Raw genomic sequence first — 20,550 nt, forward strand, 5'->3', positions numbered from 1 at the left:
CAAATTGAAATAACGTCACTTCCAGTTTTCGTCGGAAATTTTTATATAGTTAATCGGGGTCTCCCGCTCCTACGGTTTCCACATCTAGTCTCGTCTCTCATCTTTCTAACTCCTCGAGATTAAGGAACGACAAACGGACGGACGACAGTGGGAATTTATAAAGGTCTACAATTTTTTTTTCCTTCAAATTGCAGTCCAATAATTGAAATTCCAGTCTTTATACCAAATCAGAAACCAAAACGAAAATTAAAAATAAAATAAAATAAGTTTGTAAGAAATATTTAAACTCGGCACTCTCGAAAACCACTTAAATCATATTTTGTGTCGGCCGGGGTGATCTTGTATTATGTAATTTTTCTATTCCAATGCCACCATACGAAGGGTCCGATAGAAAGAAGGGATTGTTGAGGAAGGAGGTTAAAGTAATTCGAGCAGCGGCCGGATGGCCGAGCGGTCAAGGGTAGCAGCCTGCCGCCCTGGGGGACCCGGAATCGAATCCGGACGGGTCGAAAAATCTCCAGGAATTTTTCGGGTGTGGTCCGTCCGGATATGCCTGGCCCCCGTCCCTCACCACCCGGCCGCTCCATTGTGGGCCCCGTCGTTGACCTTCCTCTCTTTCGGGAGGTCAACGACTACTAATTAATACCGGTGTACTATTAATATTTGAAAAGTCATCCGTGTTGAACGGGTTGTGATGATCCTGCGTGTGATCGAAGTCGCTGAGTTTAACGTCCGAAAGAATTGATACGATTTGTTTTAATTAATAGATAAAAAATACCTTGTAAAAATGGTAGAATAATGCCTTTTATGTGATGATAAGTTGTTTATATTTTTGCAACGGAATATATAAACTGCGCGGGAAGAACGTTCTCATAAATATTGAGTTTATAAAAAAATTAATGGAATTAACTTATTTTTTTGAAGTTCGTCGGATGTTAAATTTTTGTTTAATAAATTAAGACATAGTCGCTGTGGAAACATTTCTTACTTCCCTAGACGATCTCCATTTTTTCTTTTGTTCTAGAACAATTTTTCTTTTAGATGACCGGACCTTCCTTTATAGGCTACTCAGCCATCCAATATTAAAAAAACGCTCTTTAAAACAGGGTTAATCCAATTAAAATTATAAAAAATAATTTCTTAAAAATTGGAAAATGGGATCTTACGACGTCTTTTCTTACATCCATGTCCATTCGGGAGTTCGGGCCTTTATCCACTCAAAAAATGCGCTGGAAATTATTTTTTATAATTTTAATTGGATTAACCCTGTTTTAAAGAGCGTTTTTTAATATTGGATGGCTGAGTAGCCTATAAAGGAAGGTCCGGTCATCTAAAAGAAAAATTGTTCTAGAACAAAAGAAAAAATGGAGATCGTCTAGGGAAGTAAGAAATGTTTCCACAGCGACTATGTCTTAATTTATTAAACAGGAATTAACTTAGTTTATTTGGTTACGGCAACGCGACACGTGAGCGGTCTGCCGAGAGAAGGGGATGGGAAGTTGGACACTATTTAGGCGTTACAAACGTGGAGAAAATCCGAAAAACTACACGGCCAGTTCGTTGGCCATGCCCGAACCCACGACTACCAGACTTTGGGGTTTTATCCACTCGGCTACCAGAGGACGCTTATTAGAATTAAGAAAGTACCGTTCGGAAATGAAAGAAACAGAGTTGTTAGATGTGGAAAATTAAATACATACAGGCTTTTCACAGGATAATATTTTCGATTCCACGCAGTCAAGCGCTATATGCTACTTGTCGCAGTAATTAAGTGAATAGAATATATATTTATCAAAATTATATCCTTTTTTTTAAAGAATTATAGTTATTTTGTTAACTTTTCTCCACTAGGTGACGCTACGCGTAAAACCAGCAAATCGAAGGTAGATATTAATAAATAGAAAACTAATATTTTGGGGTGAAATGTACCACATGATCTAAGTTGTGAACTAAGTTGACAAATTTTATAGCAATTGGTAGAACGATCTACGAGTGTATAACGAACAAACAAACAAAGTACATCCTCATTTATATATATGTTACAGTCAAAACCCGTTTTTAGTTAGAACGCGTTTTAACTAGTTGAAACTAGTTTATACTGGATGTCTTTGTTAAAACCCGTTTTGTCTAGTTAAACTAGTTTTAACTCGGGTTTTTAGTAAATTCTAGTTTTAACTAGAATTTACTAAAAACCCGTTACTAACTAGACAAAATCTGTTTTGTCTAATTAATTTACTGTTGTACATGTTTTGATTTTAGATAAAACTAGGATGCGTTTTACTTAAAACGCATCCTAACTAAAACCTGGTTTTGACTGCAACATAGAGTGATTCGGGGTAAGATGGTAAGCGGGGAAAGATACCTAATTTTTGATATTTTCAAACGGTGACGTCAGACATTGTCACGGGTTTGTACGACGAATCGTTGGGCCAATATCGAGTGCGGAAAGCCGTAGTTGGCTACCGTTACCTCGTTTTCTACATCCGAGAAGAATAAAAGCGAGATAAGAACCAAGTTTTCGCTGCGAAATGTTTCTAGAATCATTTTGAAACTAAAAGTTAAAATAAAATTTATTAAAAATTGCGACAAACAATTAATGCGTGATGTAGTTAAGGTTCTAAAGTTTCCATTGTGAGCTACCGCCGATCCCGATCGGACACGCTACAACACGTGACTCCGCTAGGCATCTTACCCCGACAAATGGGAAAGATGTCACATTTTTCTTGGGGTAACGTGCCTATTTTTTGTTAATTGAATTCCAATATGCCTATTTTTAATAAATTTTTGTTTTCTCGTTTTATTGCAGTATATGCATAGAAATTATATAAGGACTTCTCAAAAAGGTTTTCGGACTGAAAAAGAGCTTTCGGCTAGCTATAGAGCGCGTTAGAACGGGCGGAAACTTAACAATACTTATACTGCGCTGTTATACTTACTACGAAGTACTTTGTACTACATATGCAATAAATTAAATTTGGTTAAGATATTCGAAAATTAATTTTATGCAATTATATTTGTTATCTTGCCCTAATGGCATTTGGCATCTCACCCGGATACTTGGGGTGAGGTGCCTAAAATGCCAGACGGTAAAAAAGTCGTCGTTGCAAACACAATATACAATTATTTTTCATATACTCCAAAGTTTTATTTGAAAAACATGCTCGAGAATACGATATTTTCGTTTGAGGCCTCCAAAATCCAAACTATCGCTATAATTTCCTTCGTAAGCAAAATGTTAGGCATCATCCCCCCGAATCATACACATAACTTCATTTATTTCCCCCAAACATATTTATGTAGCTAAAATTAGTTTTAACTAATGTTAAATGTTAAAACTAGTTTTATCTAAAATCAAAACATGCTAAACCCGTTTTGTCTAGTTAAAACTAGAATTTACTGCTAGTCAAAAATGAATTTGAGTTAAAACTAGTTTTAACTAGACAAAACGGGTTTTAACAAAGACATCCAGTGTAAACTAGTTTCAACTAGTTAAAACGCGTTCTAACTAAAAACGGGTTTGACTGTAACATATATACAGTCAACTCCACATAAGTCGACACCCCAAGGAGAAGTGGAAATGTGTCGAGTTATCCGATGTGACGACTAAAGCGGAGTTGGAAAAAAAACCACAAAACTACAATTAATAAAATGCAGTAGTGCGTTAAACAGTAGTATAGGCTTACAGTAATGTACATCGTGTCCCCCCATTTACAATTACTCTGTAGATGAAAAACTGAAAAATTCGTTTGGTGTTGTTTGTTTTGAGCACTTAACTGTCTCGACTTTCTTTTTCAGCGATGACGAACGCCTTTAAAACATCATGTTCGCAATTGTCAATCGTTGGCAAGTACCGTCTAAGGATTCTTAATGCCTCTGGCGTGAGAAAATGCAAACATGGATTCTGGTGTGACGTTGATGTAGATTGTATGTTTTCTTTTTGTCTATCTGTTATTATTTTATACATAAAAATACATAAAATGTTAAAGCATTTTCATTAATATGTATATATTATATATATATTAATAATATTAATTATTAATATATTATTTTATTAAATTTATTAATAAATAAATCGAGTCCCCTCCTGAAAAAAAAATGACTTCGCACCACACGTGCGGAGTGAATTCATTTTTTCAGAAGGGGGTGACGACTTATCGGAGTGTGGGACGGCAAAAGTATGTCGACTTATCCAGTGGTGTCGAGGAAACCGGAGTTTTTTAACATTAATGCCTATGTAAGTCGGCCGGGACCACAGAAATCTGACTACTTAGGCGATGGTGTCGACTTATGCGGACTCGACAGTATATAGATTAGCGAATGTGTTCGGAATTGTCCGGCCAAAAAGTAAGAAGGATAAACATTAAAATGAATACGATAATAAAAGTTTGATTATTTTAACTTACCGTTGTTTGGTATATCACCGAGTGTCGATCCAGGAGATGATGTAGGGACCCGAACGGGGGTCGACTGGGTGGTCCGAATGTGGGGTATCAATCGAGAATTTAGAGTTCCTTTTCCAAAGCGAATGGGAGAAATTAGATGTCTCGATCGAACAATAGATTTTTTTGTGTAAATTATTTCAAACAACGGGAAGGAAAACGCGAGTCGAGGAAAACGCGGGTATACTATAGATTACTCCCTATGGAATTTCGTGTGTTTGGGTATATATCTGAACTGAGGGGACCGAGACGAGTTCAACGATACCCTACTTTTTGAACCGGAGACGAAAAATAAAAAAGTTATCATACTTTTTTCCGGCGATCGCGCGATGATAGGGAGTCGCTAAGTCGGCCTCGCTATCGCGATCGGGAGTCACGTGGCTTGCCGTTAAAATTGCCTTTAGTAGACGTTTCCCCCTTTTTTACTTTGTTCAAGAACTACCGTGAATCGATCACTAGTTTAGCACATGGCGGCGTGTGGTGGCGCCCATACGAGAGGTCAGTCGGGCCGCCATAACTAACATTAACCGAAATGGCGATCGCGCGATGATCGGAAGTCGCGTCGCTCTCTCCGCTCTCGTATCGCGTGTTTAACGCTCCGGGAGATGACCGTAGTTCGACGTCATGGTTTGCAGACTTTACCGCAAGATGGCAGTACTAGCAACTATGGTGCCGTCTTTGTGAGAGCATTAAAAAAGTATGGTAAGTGAAAAAGTATAACTTTTTTATTTTTCGTCTCCGGTTCAAAAATAGGGTACCGTTGAACTCGTCTCGGTCCCCTGAGTTTCAATATATAATCAAAGTCCTGAAATTCCATAGGGAGTAATCTATAGTACACCCGAAAAGGTGACTGAAGAGAAATCATATTCAGTAGCGGCGTTGACCTCTCCCGCGCCCTCCTTTGGGTTTCGAATTGTCACTAGTTGACAATGAGAGACCAATGGAGAGGCGACTTTAGGTAAAAACAGTATAAAACCGTTACTTCAAGGACGTTTTTGGTTCTCGGAGCATAGTTTCCCCCTCTTGGCCGTGTGTGCTTTCGAAATATTTGGGATACGGGCAGTGGCGCAGTGTGGGTGTCGGCCGCCCGGGGCGGAGAAAAATTTCGCCGCCCCCTTAAATAAAATACGGGGAATTATTACAAGTCAGTACAGACGGTGTTGTCAGTCGCTACAATGAGCAAGATGTCATTATTATACATTCATTTAAAGAAAGGGGATTCCCCAGTTTCGTTCACAGAAGAAGTAATGAAAAATTCCGTTCTGTAGTAATACGTAGTAATTTAGAGATAATCCGGTATTTTGTGATGAAATCTATAATTTAATTTTGTCTCTCGGATCGAATGGAAACTTCTGCCACCTTCCATTCTTCCGATGGGTAATAAATATCGTATCGGGTTGCTGAAATTCCCGTCGCATCTGCTTATACTCGAAGAAATATCAAAATAAATATAAAACCAGTGAGCGAGGTACGTTATGAAATTTACGAAAGATAATGAGATCTGTTGAGTGACTAAACATCCGTCTTGAAAATGATTGTTTCTTCCATTTAAACCGCATTGGAAACTTCATTCTAGACGTGTTAAGCCATGCGTTAAAAAGAGAGAAGAACAATTACCCTGTCAATACGATTTCTAACATGAATTGACTAACACTGCTCCTGACAGATCTCGTTGAAACATGTATAATAGCTTACTGCTGTTACTGATATATATATACAGGTAGGCCTCCTACAACGCGGTAGATACGTTCCTCGAAAATACCTCGTTGTGGGAAATCGCGTTATAGGAGACACCAACTAAATACAAAAACTGGGATTCGGTGCTAAAAAGAAAAAAACTGCCTTTTATGGTGTAACATTTTCATCACTTTTTAAATTTATGTACATAAAAAGCTTAAATAAAATTCAACATCATACAAAAACTAAAAAGATTGATTTCGAGTCAAAATAAAAAAGAAACATAATGTTACGCTCAAATTCAGTCCTCGTCGTCACTTATTATAGTTGTTCGAGAATGTTTGACTGGCCTTATTTCGAGATCCGAGCTTGTTCCACCAAGTTCCACTGCACTTAGGTGATCCGTCGCGATTTTTCTATTTATGTGAAGGATAATTCGTTTCTAAATACCCAAAACCCGCGTTGTAAAAGTACCGCGTTGTAGGAGGCCTAACTGTATTATATATATCAGTAATTCAGTAATATATTAATATATATATTAATATATTACGAAAATGAAATAATTTTATATAACCGATATATTATATATATATATATAATATATATATATATATATATATATTATAATTAAATTAATTACCAATTACAATGATATGTTGATCGGTTATATGAAATATTTCATTTTCGTAATATTTGCAATAAAAAAAAATAAGAAAAATGCGAATATTGTAGTCTTAATTGTGGCAGAACGATTGGCATAAAAATTATCCAATTAAACCATTATTTATTTTTTTTATTATTATTTGAAACAGGTTTATATATCTGGATACTTGAAATTTCAGATTAATTGATTTCTTCGAACTTATATTAAAAACCATGTTTGCAACATTAAGTATAAGGTTTAGCGAATATAAAAATTCTTCATTAATGTATTAATGATGAATTGACTAATTCACATATTACAATAAGAAAAATGTTTACATTAATTATTACATTTACTGAATTTAGTAACACAGTATTGGAAACAATACACACATACGGCGACATTCCGCAAAACTCGAAATGTTTTCATCATAGCGCAAAAATAGAGAATAAAAAGCAAACACGTCATCTCTATTGTATTTCTATGTGTAGAATCCAGCTCTTCAATGCCATGTCGAAAGTGGCTAAATCAAAATGGGGCTTAAGTCCACGTATCATGAGCATCATTTATGACTCGATTTTCCTTCCTATGATATGTTATGCTGCACACCAGTCTGGGCCGAGGGCTGGGATGACCTCATAAAGCAAACTCTTGCCCTGCCCCGCCTATTGGCACCACAGGGTTAGAAGAGACTATGCCTTAATCATAGGCTTTGGTCTCGTACCGTAAGGTAGTCTTGGACTCTTTTAGTTGGGCCACCGGGTACTTCTTTCGGGCTCCCATCCGTTTCCTTAGGCCCAACGCTCTAACTTTGGCATAACTTTTGTGTGTATATATGCAGCCTGTTACTGCATTTTAGCTTTGCTCTGTCAAGTATTAGCTCACTTATAAAAAATATCATCGTTCAAACAGTATTACATTCAGACACTCGAACATCGGACAGCGGGGTACCCTCTCTACAAGAAGGGGCACCCTGCCCAGTGGGGCACCCTGGTTAGTACGTCCACTGAGCTCTAAAGGTCAAGTAGATCTATGACCTTTACCATCAATTCCTTTAGTTTCTTTAGGTTTCCTTTACTAGCTGCTAGCGTTCTAAGTACTTGTTCAAGGGGCATGCTCCAGTTGACCTGGTCGGCCCCTAGGCGGAAGTCCTCAGTTAGAGGATAGTCAAGCACATAGTGTCTTGCGTCTCCGCGAGGACACCCACAGGAGCAGCTACCATCTCCTTGTCCAAATTTGGACTTGAAATGGGGAAACCTCCCGTGTCCGGTCAAGTATTTGCGTCGTAGTACCAACACAAACTCACTGGAGTAAGGCCAACATCAGGCACGAAGGCATAGGTTGGCCTACCTACTGCACTCTGAGTCCAGCTCTCTTGCCAGCATGTCATCGATCGTCGCAGCAAAGTACCTTTTATGTAAGTTTCCGAGGGTTCTACCGTCCTCGTTACAAATGGGCCTCTGGCCCCCGCCTTAGCCAGATGATCGGCACGTTCGTTACCCAGGACCCCGGTGTGGCCTCGGACCCATCTCAGAGCAACGTGTCGCTCGTGCCTCGCCCTCAGTACCTTGCCTCTGATCTCCTTTACCAACGGGTCTCTGTGGTATCCATCGCTCAAAGCCTGAAGCGCGGACTGGCTATCTGAGTAAACCGTGACCGGCTCTGGACCTGGATGTAGTAAGATCCACTGGGACGCCCCCACCAGGGCCACCAGTTCTGCCTGGAACACGGACGCTTCCTCGTTCAGTCTGACCGACTGACAGTGCACTTCTACTCCGTCAGAGAAGACGCAGTACGCAGCTCCTACTAAGCTACCGTCTTTCGAGCCATCGGTGTATATTTCAACGCCGATATGAGTCGGTTCACCGACATCCCAGTCAAGTCCAATCCGATAGGCCGGATGGACCCTCAGTACGTCTGTCCGACGTCTAAGTCTGACCGGGTACATCTGATTACAATGCTTTGCCTCAACGCCCTCCACAGTTGTCCTATAGAAGGCTGCCTCTTGACTTACGACCAAGGGCAACGGGAGCAGCCCGGCCAAGACCAGGGCCGCCTCCGTTGACACAGTTCTGTATGCTCTGGTGATCCGCAGGGCAGCGGGTCTTTGTATGGTTAGCAATGTTCTGCTCTGTTTGACGTTGGCGGAATCTTTCCACCAAACCCCACAGGCATAGCAGATAACGCGCTCTACACTCATCTTATAGATGGATCTAAGCGCTTCTCCCACTTAGCCCGTAGTCCTGCCTAGCTAGTCTTGATAGTGCCGCTATCGTCTGGTTTGTTCTTTCACGAACACTCCTCAGATGTGGCGTCCAACATAGTGTCTGGTCGATGATAACACCGAATGGGATGACCCACATTAATAGGAAGCTATTGAGTGCCCAGAGGAGGACTCTTCTCCGCATCTGCAGGGCCTACTCGACCACCTCTACCGTTGCCTTGCAGATGATTGCTGGAAAACGACCAATTAACTTAGAGAATTGGTACTGTTGTGCAAAGATGGAACATGAGGAAAGGCACCAGCATTGATCTTAACAACAGGGTCTTCGACAACATCGAGATGTCTCACAATGGTACTCCCAGTGTTGACCCCAATGAATGGCCACTTGTACACAGTCAGCCTTGGCCAGATCAGACCCTTAATATTTTTACGGATGGGTCAAAGAATGATGATGAAGTAGGGTGCGCATTTGTAACATTTCAGGATAACACGGAAGTCTACAACTTCTCTGATAGGCTTGGGAGCACCTGCTTAGCTTATCAGGCAGAGCTCTGGGCCATCCTGTCAGCAATCAAATGGTGTAATATCATGTTCAACCTCAACAATATTAATATATTCACGGACTCTTGTTCATCGGTGCAGGCCATCTCAAACTACAACTGGCACCACCCACTAGTTAACAGCATACTACTCGAATTACATAAGAGCAACAACAGATTTGCAGTTGTGTGGATTAGAGGACACTCTGGGGTGGTCGGCAATGAGCGGGCGGATGAGCTCGCTCGTTTGGCTGCCACTTCCTGTGTCGACCCAACCTACAAGGCAACACCACAGAGCTACATGATACAAGAATTTAAAGAGGATGCTAGAGACAAGTGGCAACGCAGCTGGAATACCCAAACTAACAGCCTAACGAGGAATTTTTTTCCTTTTGGTCTCTACTTCTATTAAGAGAGACATTGAGCACTGCCTTACCCAATTCTACACGGGGCATGGCAAGTTTTATCAGTATCTACACAGGTTTAGGTTATCCAATCAGCAAAACTGTACTACGTGCGGTGTTCCTGATGGTGCTCGTCACTATCTTTTGGAGCGCCCTATGTTGGATGACACGCAGACACGAGTTACTGCTTTGTTGCCCCGTGACTCTGGCTGGCCGCCCAACCTCAGTGTACTGATTCAGGATGGTAATTTGTTCCAAGCTACCAAGGACCTTATCAAAACGTACTTTAGGAGAACTACTGTGACTTAGCCTCATCCTGGTTTTGTGGTTTAACTGTATCTTAGCTATTTCATTGTTTTGTTATATGTCTTATGTATTAGTACTGTTATTCTAATTGGCTTTATTGTATCGCCCGTGGCAGATCTAACTGTTAAAATGCTGTCATGGGCATTGTCTACAAGGGTTTTCAACCAAACTTTTTCCTCCACTACTGGCAGGTAGCCTTTAGTGTCCGCACGTATTGTTCTCTGCTGCTTGTGTTGATTTGTTAATATGTATATAAGTACATCACATATTTCTTTTTGTAAATCTGTAACATCAAATGTTTATGTTGAATATGTAACCTTTATGTACTATTTCTTTGGCTATGCCTAGCGGTGCCAAGGCATTGATCAATAAAGAGTTTTTAAAAAGTGAAAAAAAAAGTGTGTAGGATCCAAAAGTTCGAGGACGACTTATAGTAGTTTGCTTTGAATAGTTTAAAATACCTTCAAACTAATCCTTTTGGTCGACGACACACCGTTTTCCAGCGCTGGTACAACTTTACTGTAAGCCATCTTTTCGACTACATGTTTCCTGCGATGCTCTTTTTTTACTTCATTTGATAACTGAGAGCGTTTGCATATCTTTGAGTCATCGTATCGTTCATATTTTACTTTTTACATATAATTAATTAATGACTCATTTGTTACTAAGTAGAGGAAGCATTATTTAACACGAATAGGCGTAGTATTTTTATGTACAGATTGCTTTTGGTAATTGTATTCTTTGAGGATTTTTCTACTAATGTTAAAAACGTCTTTTTTAAATATGCTCGCGGACCTCAGTTTAATGTAAATACATATTTTGCGCGATTGCTTTACTACAAACTCGCAGTTTTTTAAAGTTATATATAAATTCTTAAACTTCACACATTAATATAGAGTAAAATTTTAATCATTTTTCCGAGTTTATGTAATAATTCAAGCGAAGTTAAGTATTTATATATTTTTTAAGTTAATACACTGTAGTTAAAATAAAGTAAAATAAAATATAATACTGCAAATTTCAAATAAAAGCTTTTATTAATATTAAAAATTATATATAGAGTGTATGATAAATAAATCCAATGATTTGCTCGAGTGGTAATTTTCGTTTTACACAGATTATGTTAAATTGCCGTTGGAATGATTTATACAAATGTGATAAATTATCGCAATATTTGTCTTATTGTCTTCTGTAATTAATCTGATCGCATATTTTTCTACTATCTAAAATTAAAAGCAGGAATACGACAGGGATTGTCCTAGTATAACACGCATAACCAATTCTACATGCCTTTGCTTCTAATTATTCTATAAGCAGAAGTTTTATCATTCTAAATAAAATTCAATTTATATTCGTGATTAATTGTTATCTCGTTTCTTGCTGTCTGTATTAATGGAAGCCCAAGGTTGAACTTTTGCAGTAGCTCCAAATATAAAAATTACACCACCCAGAATGTACGCGGAAGAGACCATGTAGAAAACGTAGCTCCATCGAATCGCGTCTCCTTCCTTACATGAAAAATTTACGAATAGTTTAGTATATGTTATATAAGTAGACATAAATTTGAAGAAATTTCGACTTACGTTTTTATCTATTATAACTCCAGCGACATAGGGTGAGAATATACCTGCAGCGTTATATAAACTATCAGTCAATCCGAAAATGACACCTAGATACAAATTAAATTAAGTAAAACTTATAAAGCATTAAATAAAATATTTTCTCTTATTTCAAAATTTTACATTCTTTATTGTTCATCCTTTAGATGACAAAACAGTACACACTATTAAATGTATTAGTATCAATTCGATGAGTAGTAGTACTAAGATTGCGCTTTATTTTCAGATTCTTAGTAGGTCAGAGATCGCGTTAAAAAAACGAACAAGAATTTAGGGAGATTATCCCTAAAATTCTCTAAACCAAAATGTTTAAGGTCAACACCGTAGATGGGTGCCATAATTAAAATTTGCCCGGAGCCCCACGAACCCGTAACGTGCCACAGTATGACACAGCGTGTCACAAGACCCGGTATGATAGTTTCTTCTTTGTGGTTGTGAGACTCGGTAATTTACTGACAAACCGTAACGTCCGAGTACGATTCGTGACAAAAATAGAGATGTAATGACAAATATACAAAATGATATACATTAAGTAAACATTTCCAAATAGAGTTTAAAAAATCCAAAAACTAGTTGGATAACTTTCTCGGCAAACTTTAAAATTGTGTAGTGTTATTTGTTATCGGCATTTATTTTAAACACTTTTTATATCATTAAATGCTATAAAATTGCAAAATCCTTAACTTTAGAGAGTGGAGATGAGATTTATAAAAAATAATGTAATAATGAGTAAAATGTTCGTTACGATCAACCACACTCGAGATATCACAAAAAACCCACGTCCGTCTTCTCACCCCTTCGACAGTTATCCACCAAAATATAACAAAATAAATCGCCTAATACACAAACCTTGCCGAAAAATTCAGAAATTTTCGAGGAAAGGCACAAGAGTTATTAAGCTTCAAACCGAGTGAACAAAACCGAATCCCATCCATACACAAACATTCATACATACAGAAAAAATCCCCCGCAAGTTTTGCCTCTATTTCGAGGTGCCCCGAGTCTAAAACTGTAAAAATCTTTGAAGGAAAGTCATTTTTCTTTTGTTGATCGTCATATCGGCCATAAAAATAAAAATATCTTTGTTGTTATAAATGTCTTTCCCTAATCGACACACCTTGTCAATGTATATATTTCAATCATCGAATACATCAATTGTACAATTAATTTCACATTTGTATAATACGTAGGTTGTATACACATGTAAAAAATTGAAAATAAAGAACTTCGAAGCAAATTAGATGCTACAGACAAAGTGGCTGTACGTAAATTACGCAATGCAAATATGGTTCGTCAAAGTATTCCGAAAATCGTTGCGATGAATAACAAGAAATTGGCTTAAAAACCGGCAAGTATTGCTTAGACTTTAAATCTGATTATCTGATACGACTTTAATTAAAAAAGTTCAAATAGTGTTTCAAAATATGTGCATAAAACCAACCTAACATATTTGTAAATAACCACAGTTGATCGGAACAATGGATAATCTTCGTGAACATTTTATTTTTGTATGAGTTCTATTTTTCTTTGACCAATTATATTGTTCTACTTCGTCTATCTTCGGTATAAAAATTAATAAATTAGGTTAAAAACAGGTAAAAAAGATTTTGCGTGAACACCACTCTTTTAATATCGTGCGCATAATTATGTTGCAGAGATGAATATTTGATCGGCTTTATTATGTTATCGAGCTTCTCAACACATCATCCGTCGTGTACGCTTACAAAAATTTTTAAGCCAAACCGAAAGAATATTGTTTAATTTCAGCAGTCCACTAGGACAATGCTGAATACCGAGCCAATTTTCTGGCTGCCTGGATACTATCACCTAATTTCTTTAGAACGAACCGCACACTTTGACTTTTTGTCAGGAAAAACTTCGAGTATGATTTAAGTAAATACAGTGTATTGATAATATTAAGAAACATAATGACTTACCTGCAAATTCTGGAGCTAAATCAAGAGCTATTGCAATATCTCCCGAAACATTAAAGCCAAAACATCCCATTCCAACCATTAAACAAATAATTACATTTGTACTCTCGCATCCTTGAAATGAAATCGCTAAGATGCCCGATGCCGGACCAATTGTAGCTACAGTTGAAATATGAAAAAACGTATTAAAGTTCTGCCTGAAATTTTACAAAATTAAGACTATAGTTTCTTACCAATTGTTTCGCAAATTTTTCTAATATTAGTTATACTTAGATATTTACGAGACTTCATGAAATCGGCAACGAAACCGGAAATAAATATCGCTATACAATCCACGGAATAAACTAATGCACTCATTATTCCATTCTAAAACACGAATAATATACATAAATTCGTTGCTATAAGATTTATGTATAAAAATGCGCATACCTTCTGGATAGGGAAATGAAGAATAATCTCTAAATATGCCGGAATCTTAGTCAATATTGTAAAATAGCCGAGCCCGAGACAAATTTTTGTCATAGCCAGTATCCATACTACTCTGGATGTTAAAATTTGTTTCCAGGGAATATTCAACTTCTGTTTTAAGTAAAAATGTATTTCTGAGAGATTAATCAAAATAAACCATAGCAAAAAATGATATTACCGTTTGCCCCGAAGCGATGTTTGTTACGCTTTCGTTAAGAAAAGTCAATTCTTTGTCAGATATTCTGGGATGTTCTTGAGGTCTGTCGTAAACTGTGAACGTAACACATAAAGAAAAGACAATCCCGCATATACCTGTTAAATATACAGATTACAAAAGATATAGTCGCATATATACATTAGAAAAGCATTCGTTTCTTTTTATTCACCAAATGTGTAGAAGCTGAAAGGCCATCCTATGTCTTCGCAGATATATCCTGTCGTAATTAAACCAATAAACGTACCCACTTGCATACCAGAAAATGAAATTGATGATAATGTAGACTTTTCGTTTTCTGGACTCCATCTCCCTAACAGTGTAAGAGATCCGCAGAATACAAGACCCTATGATTAAAAAGATTGTTAGTATTCTTCTGTCTTCGATGGTATTACAGAAGTTTATTTTTACCTGTCCAAATCCAAAGATAGCTTGACATAATGATATAACTGAAACACCGACATCTGCAGAAAAGGGTGTTAAAATGCTGAATACTGAAGAGAGAAATGAAGAAATTATCAAAATTTTCTTTGGACCAAATAAAAAAATAATGGTCCCTCCAACGAGTTCAGCAAATATGAAACCATAAAATTCACTTCCCAGAATTATTCCTTGAGTGGGTTGTGTCCATACATAAGAACCCTAAAGAATAGCAATAACAGTTGATGCACCAAATAAAGATTTATTACTAAGATTCTTACAAACTGACTTAAGAAATAAATTACAACTACCAACATTGAATACGACGACTGAATAAACTTAATACATCGTCATTAAGAAGATTCTTGCCACACTGCCGTTATGTCACACACTTAACTCTCAGAGCCTCCCACTCCTGGATTAATTGTAAATACAAACATTCCCAAACAGATTCGAATAGTATAGTACAGTAGAATATAATTGTATAATTAAAAGAATTTTTATCTTTTTCATAAAAAATACTGATATCCAATGTCTTTGTGGCTTATTCTTTTAGTCTAAATTAAATATAATTGTAGAGTATTATTGTATAGTATAAATAATACTCTATTCTACTATACAGTAATTTATATTTTGTATAACAACTATTACAACAAACAATTTATGATGGACAATGACTTAAATGGTTAAAACGAGATTTTGTAGATTCTTTAAACGATTTCTCTCCAATTACATCCGATCCTTTATTCGATGCAAATTTTAAAGCCTCGCTACGAAGATACTTTCTGACTTTACTAAGAATAAGAATAGATTTACGAAATAAATCTCTCCGAAAAATCCATATCCTCCGTGTATTTGTGGTCTGGCGAAATAATTCCCTCTTCCGAATTGTCGTGTTTCAATATCGTTCCTCCTGCCCGATTGCATTAATAATTTATATAATCTCTCGGATCGAGCTTCATTTTCTACTTCTCAAAGATAAACTAATGTTAATAAATAAAATATAGCGGTATTTATATCCGTTTAACGCGTTAACTGCCATCCGATATGCCGGCCGTCGTACTAGGTAGGGCCTGGCAGAGCCATCGGACTGCCGACCGTCACCCAACATGGCTATAACCAATGTAGTTTCGCTCGAGGTTAAATTAAATTATCCTGGCTTCGTAAGACGTAGTTTTATATCTAAGTGGTGGCCTCTGGCAGACGTCTACGAAGTCGGTTTCTAACTGCCAACCGTCCAACCACCCCACGAGACTCGCGAAGGAGTTCGACGGTCGGCGGTCGAATCGCTTCGTCCGATAGTATCTTTTAAATGGCGAATAGTTAAAACGAGGAAAAATATCGAAAACTAGTTTAATTATTCTCTTTTGTTACGTATAAAGTAATTAATATTAAATATTTCGTGGTCGTATAGTCTCCGGTTTCCGAAAACCGGAGACTATACGACACGAAATATCAGTCGTCGTCGTTATATTTTTTTATCTTCACTCTACCGACTGTTATATAACGACCCTTCTATTTATATCATAATAAAATATTAAATATCAAATTTTCTCATTGTGGCCTGAAAAAACAGAAAATATCATGTTATAGATGGCAGTTAACGTGTTAATATCGACGCGAAAGATTCTCACAACTATAAACGAGCGTTTGATGCAATTGGACAGCATTCGAAGGACTATACCAAATTTTAATTAAGTTCGATAGACAAAAAAAGAAGTCCTACATTTAATAGTATGTTTTTATTGCATAATTTTAAGTATATAGAAACATTTATTGTGTGGTAATATTTTATTGTATATTACTTTTTCAATTATGATTTAAAATGATGATATAATCGTAATTCTTATGTACAAAATTTATTGTATAATGGTTTTATCGTATAATAGTTGGTTTAATTATATAATTTAAATTTGTGGTTTTTATAAATTTGTAGTAAGAAAAAAGCCTGCAAAGGGTATGTCAGAACTTATAGAACATTTATTTCTAATTATACAGATCCAATTATTTTACTCGAAAGTATCGGAGGTAATAGCTATATTTTGACTAATAATGATTTAATCTCGAGAATGAAATTTTTATTAAATTTAAAGATATATTCAGAAAATGAAATTATTGCGTATCGGGATGTGTTTTTTCCAGTCGCGTAGAACACGTTTTATCTCGTTATGTGCCAACGAAAGCTTAACAAATGCTTTTGATACAATTTTAAACTTCATCGGTTAATTTATAAAATTGGATCGGGGTGGACGATTGAGGAAATTATATTTTTCGATATTCGTTTGGAAATTTATAAGGCCGAGAGTGGGATGTGGTAATATCGTCCTTCCAAAGCATTCAATTAATAAGCGTTGTTTGTCGAATATTAAGTTTGGCGGTTAATAAGACTTCGCAAAGAAAAATAATTCGAAACATTGAAATTACTACGCGAGCCACGAAAAAAGGAAAGTTCCGAGGTATTTCTTAATTTACACACACAAAGAGACTACGAATTAATTTAATAATAACTTAAATATCAATTTATAAAACAAGTTTGTGCACGATATTAGTTATCTGTCACCGAAATTTGTTAGTTAAATATTCTTACATTCTATGTTTAAACATTTACCTTTTTGTCACTAGATGTAGAATTTTGCCGAGACATTTCTGGGCATTGTTTCGAAGTTGTATTATACGCGCCGGAGATGGCCGAACGATTAACCATGGCTAAAATAGCGACTTTCAGCACAGAACGTTGACAGTGCATTATCGAATATATCCAAAATATAGAGAATACCAATACGTAACGAGCCGGAACATAATCTGAAAAGAAAATGTTCGAGCAATCGCGAGTTAAAAATTTGAACAAATTGAAAAGTACTAATGTTTAAGTAAAGATTATTTAGAATATTCACGTATAATTTACAGTTTACATTATATCTATTAAAGAATCTTGTTCGATCTTAAAATAATACAACACGATTTACCGAATGTTTTCTTAGACGAACAATGGTTTCTTTTACGGGACGATCGAAAACACATTTTGAACGAGTCCGTAAAATTGTCAATTTCCATCGCGTTGTTTTAAGGTAACAAATACTATTCGTCGGCCCACCATTTTCTTACGTCTGTATAACATAACGCGTCATTCGCATACCCTTCAAACAGTAGTTACGACTCACTTATATTTTGGGCAATTTTACATAACCGTACCCTAGATTGCGTTTTTTACAAAACAAGGTTTATCATTTCTTTGTTCACAATTTAACCATTAAAAAGTTTCATTCGCACACTCTTCAAATAATGTTAAAGCCATTCACATTTTGAGTTTTATATAATGACATTCCAAATTACATTTCCGGAGACAACTTATACCATTAGTTTTCTTGTTTTTAAATTATCCTCTGCCCGCTTTTCACTTACGGAAGTATTAAATATTTATTAATTTAATACTTCTCGAAATACATAAATTGTACTAAACTATACCATTAGCACGAATAAAGTAATTAAAATACGATCGTATCGGTTACTTACCGTGCGGACTGGAAATAGTCTACTCGTAGTATGTATAATATATTAATTTGATTTAAAAAACTCCCATTAAAAACGATTAAGCGATCAATGCGCGTCATCAAAGTGATATCAAAATCGCTATAAAAATTTTTTGTGCAGATAAAACTTACGAAAAAATTTGAGCTCAGAAAACGTTGGAAAAATCCCCCCCCATTAAAGAACGAATTTAATTAACGCTACGGATTATGCCCGAAATACCGCAGTCTGTGGGAACACATCTGAAAGTTAAGTAATCATAGTGTAATCGTAAGTAATCACCCATTGTGATTACTATCCCCTTTGGGATGTGGTACCCTTCCCTTCCGGGTCAATTTTTTTTTTTTTTTTTTTTGCAATGTCCTAAATTTGAATTCAATATTATTTAATTTGAAAAACATCTGCTTTAGAAGCAGCCAATTTTAAACAAATCTTTAGGAAAATTTATATTGCGATACAAAAATAGATGCTAATCGACGAAAAAATATTTTTCTACAACGTTTCGGTCCCTTCGCACAAGACAAAACTGTTGTCTCGCGAAGCCACGAAATTGTTTACTCGTCCGTAAAAAGGCTCTCCCGGTGCCCACAAAACAAAAATGGGGATAAGTGGCCCGGGAAAGGTTTCTCGATTTCGGGTTAAGAACCACGTGATTGAAAGAATTTATTCGTAAACTTTGTAATGGGAGGAGAAAATGTGGGTTAGAGAAAAGGGTAGAGCGTGGAAAAAGTACGTAAGATAACAAATTGGCTTTAATTAATTAATCAGAAAAAATCTTACCTTTAAGTGCCATAATTATATCGCGAGGAGAATACTTCCGATACTTTTAAACTATTTAAGATATCTGTTAATACTTAGGAAATTTCCAACATATCATCAGCAGCGAAATAGTAAAGAAGCGTAATCCTGCAATTTAATAAAAAGATTTTAACACATTTATCTATCATATTATATTTTGTCGACATCTTAATACTGTATTAAGAAAACCTCTTTATATAGCTTTAACGGAATAATTTCAAATATCGATTTTAATTTTAAAATATAACCAATTAAACACCCCTTTATCTTATATGTAATATTATTAACTATACGACAGAAAAAAATTTAATCTACAAACTCGTAAAGAATAAACGTAAATAAATTCTGAATTTTAAATTAATATTGTGTTATCGAAGAGCGCGGTAACACCGTATAGTACAGCTCGGCCACACATCCAACGTCGAAATGACAAATTCGATCGTTAATAATATCTCGAAGATCGACGAACCGATTTGGATGAAATTTAAAATATTTATCGTCGCAACGAGGACAACGCGAGTCTTAAATTTTGAATAAATTCGTCGAATTGTTCTGGTCTTACTCAATTCGAAATTCTGCAATTTTCTACGAGATTTACAACGAGAGATTTTTGCGAAACCGAGGTACTGGAAAATCTAGAACGAACGCACGCTTAATATGTCTTTCTAGAGCTAATCACTTTTTTGTGGGTTTTATTTAAAATATTAATTATTTATAAAATTATAACTCGTTTTTTAAATATTAACGTTTTATCGATCGTCTAAAACAGGAATGGGCAGCATGCGGCCCGCGTGGCATAAAATATGAATAAACGTATCAATTTCCCAGCTTAACGAGATATTCGACAAAAATTCACGCGTTATTTTCTACAACTTGTATTTGCGAATAGTTTTTTCGCCATTAATTCGGTAAAAATTAAAACGAGAAACCGACTAACGGACGCGTGGAAACGAATTTAAAACTAGCGGCGACTAATATTTGGCTAAATATTTCCGATATATTACGTTCGGATCGGTGCCAGAAGCTATATTAAGTATACCTACGCTAATTTATAATTATATACGAATAAGGAATTGCGATTTACCGACGGTTCCCCCCTCTTTTCTCTCGCGTGCGGCCCGCGTCGGTTCAAAAGTTTCGAAACGCGGCCCGTACGTGGAAAAACGTTGCCCATCCCTGGTCTAAAATGTGAAGCGAGGTTTTGCTATTACTTTTAATCGATTAATTAATAGAAGCCTAATGATTTAAAAAATATATTTATAAAATAATACGCCATTTTGTGGTTCTTACGTATTTACACGTAACGAGAAAAAATTATTGGAATCGTGTCAAATTTG

At 36.3% G+C, this 20,550-nt stretch overlaps 2 protein-coding genes across 2 annotated transcripts; both read right to left on the reverse strand.

Moving 5' to 3' along the window:
- Positions 1-8,029: 8,029 nt before the first annotated feature.
- LOC136982213 (uncharacterized) lies at positions 8,030-8,959 on the reverse strand. Its single transcript, XM_067278648.1, has one exon. The coding sequence runs from the start codon at positions 8,957-8,959 to the stop codon at positions 8,030-8,032; it is 930 nt and encodes a 309-aa protein (XP_067134749.1).
- Positions 8,960-11,250: 2,291 nt separating this feature from the next.
- Positions 11,251-19,279, reverse strand: LOC136982192 (sialin-like). The gene is made up of 10 exons (XM_067278624.1): positions 19,196-19,279; positions 17,496-17,689; positions 14,879-15,109; positions 14,640-14,814; positions 14,432-14,565; positions 14,215-14,364; positions 14,019-14,151; positions 13,789-13,944; positions 11,816-11,901; positions 11,251-11,740 (listed from the first exon to the last, which is right to left on the reverse strand). The coding sequence occupies exons 1-10, from the start codon at positions 19,206-19,208 to the stop codon at positions 11,591-11,593; spliced, it is 1,422 nt and encodes a 473-aa protein (XP_067134725.1). The 5' UTR covers positions 19,209-19,279; the 3' UTR covers positions 11,251-11,590.
- Positions 19,280-20,550: the final 1,271 nt, after the last annotated feature.

The sequence above is a fragment of the Centruroides vittatus genome, unplaced genomic scaffold, assembly GCF_030686945.1.
Source record: "Centruroides vittatus isolate TY-2023 unplaced genomic scaffold, ASM3068694v2 contig_817, whole genome shotgun sequence".
Classification (NCBI taxonomy): Eukaryota; Metazoa; Arthropoda; class Arachnida; order Scorpiones; family Buthidae; genus Centruroides; species Centruroides vittatus.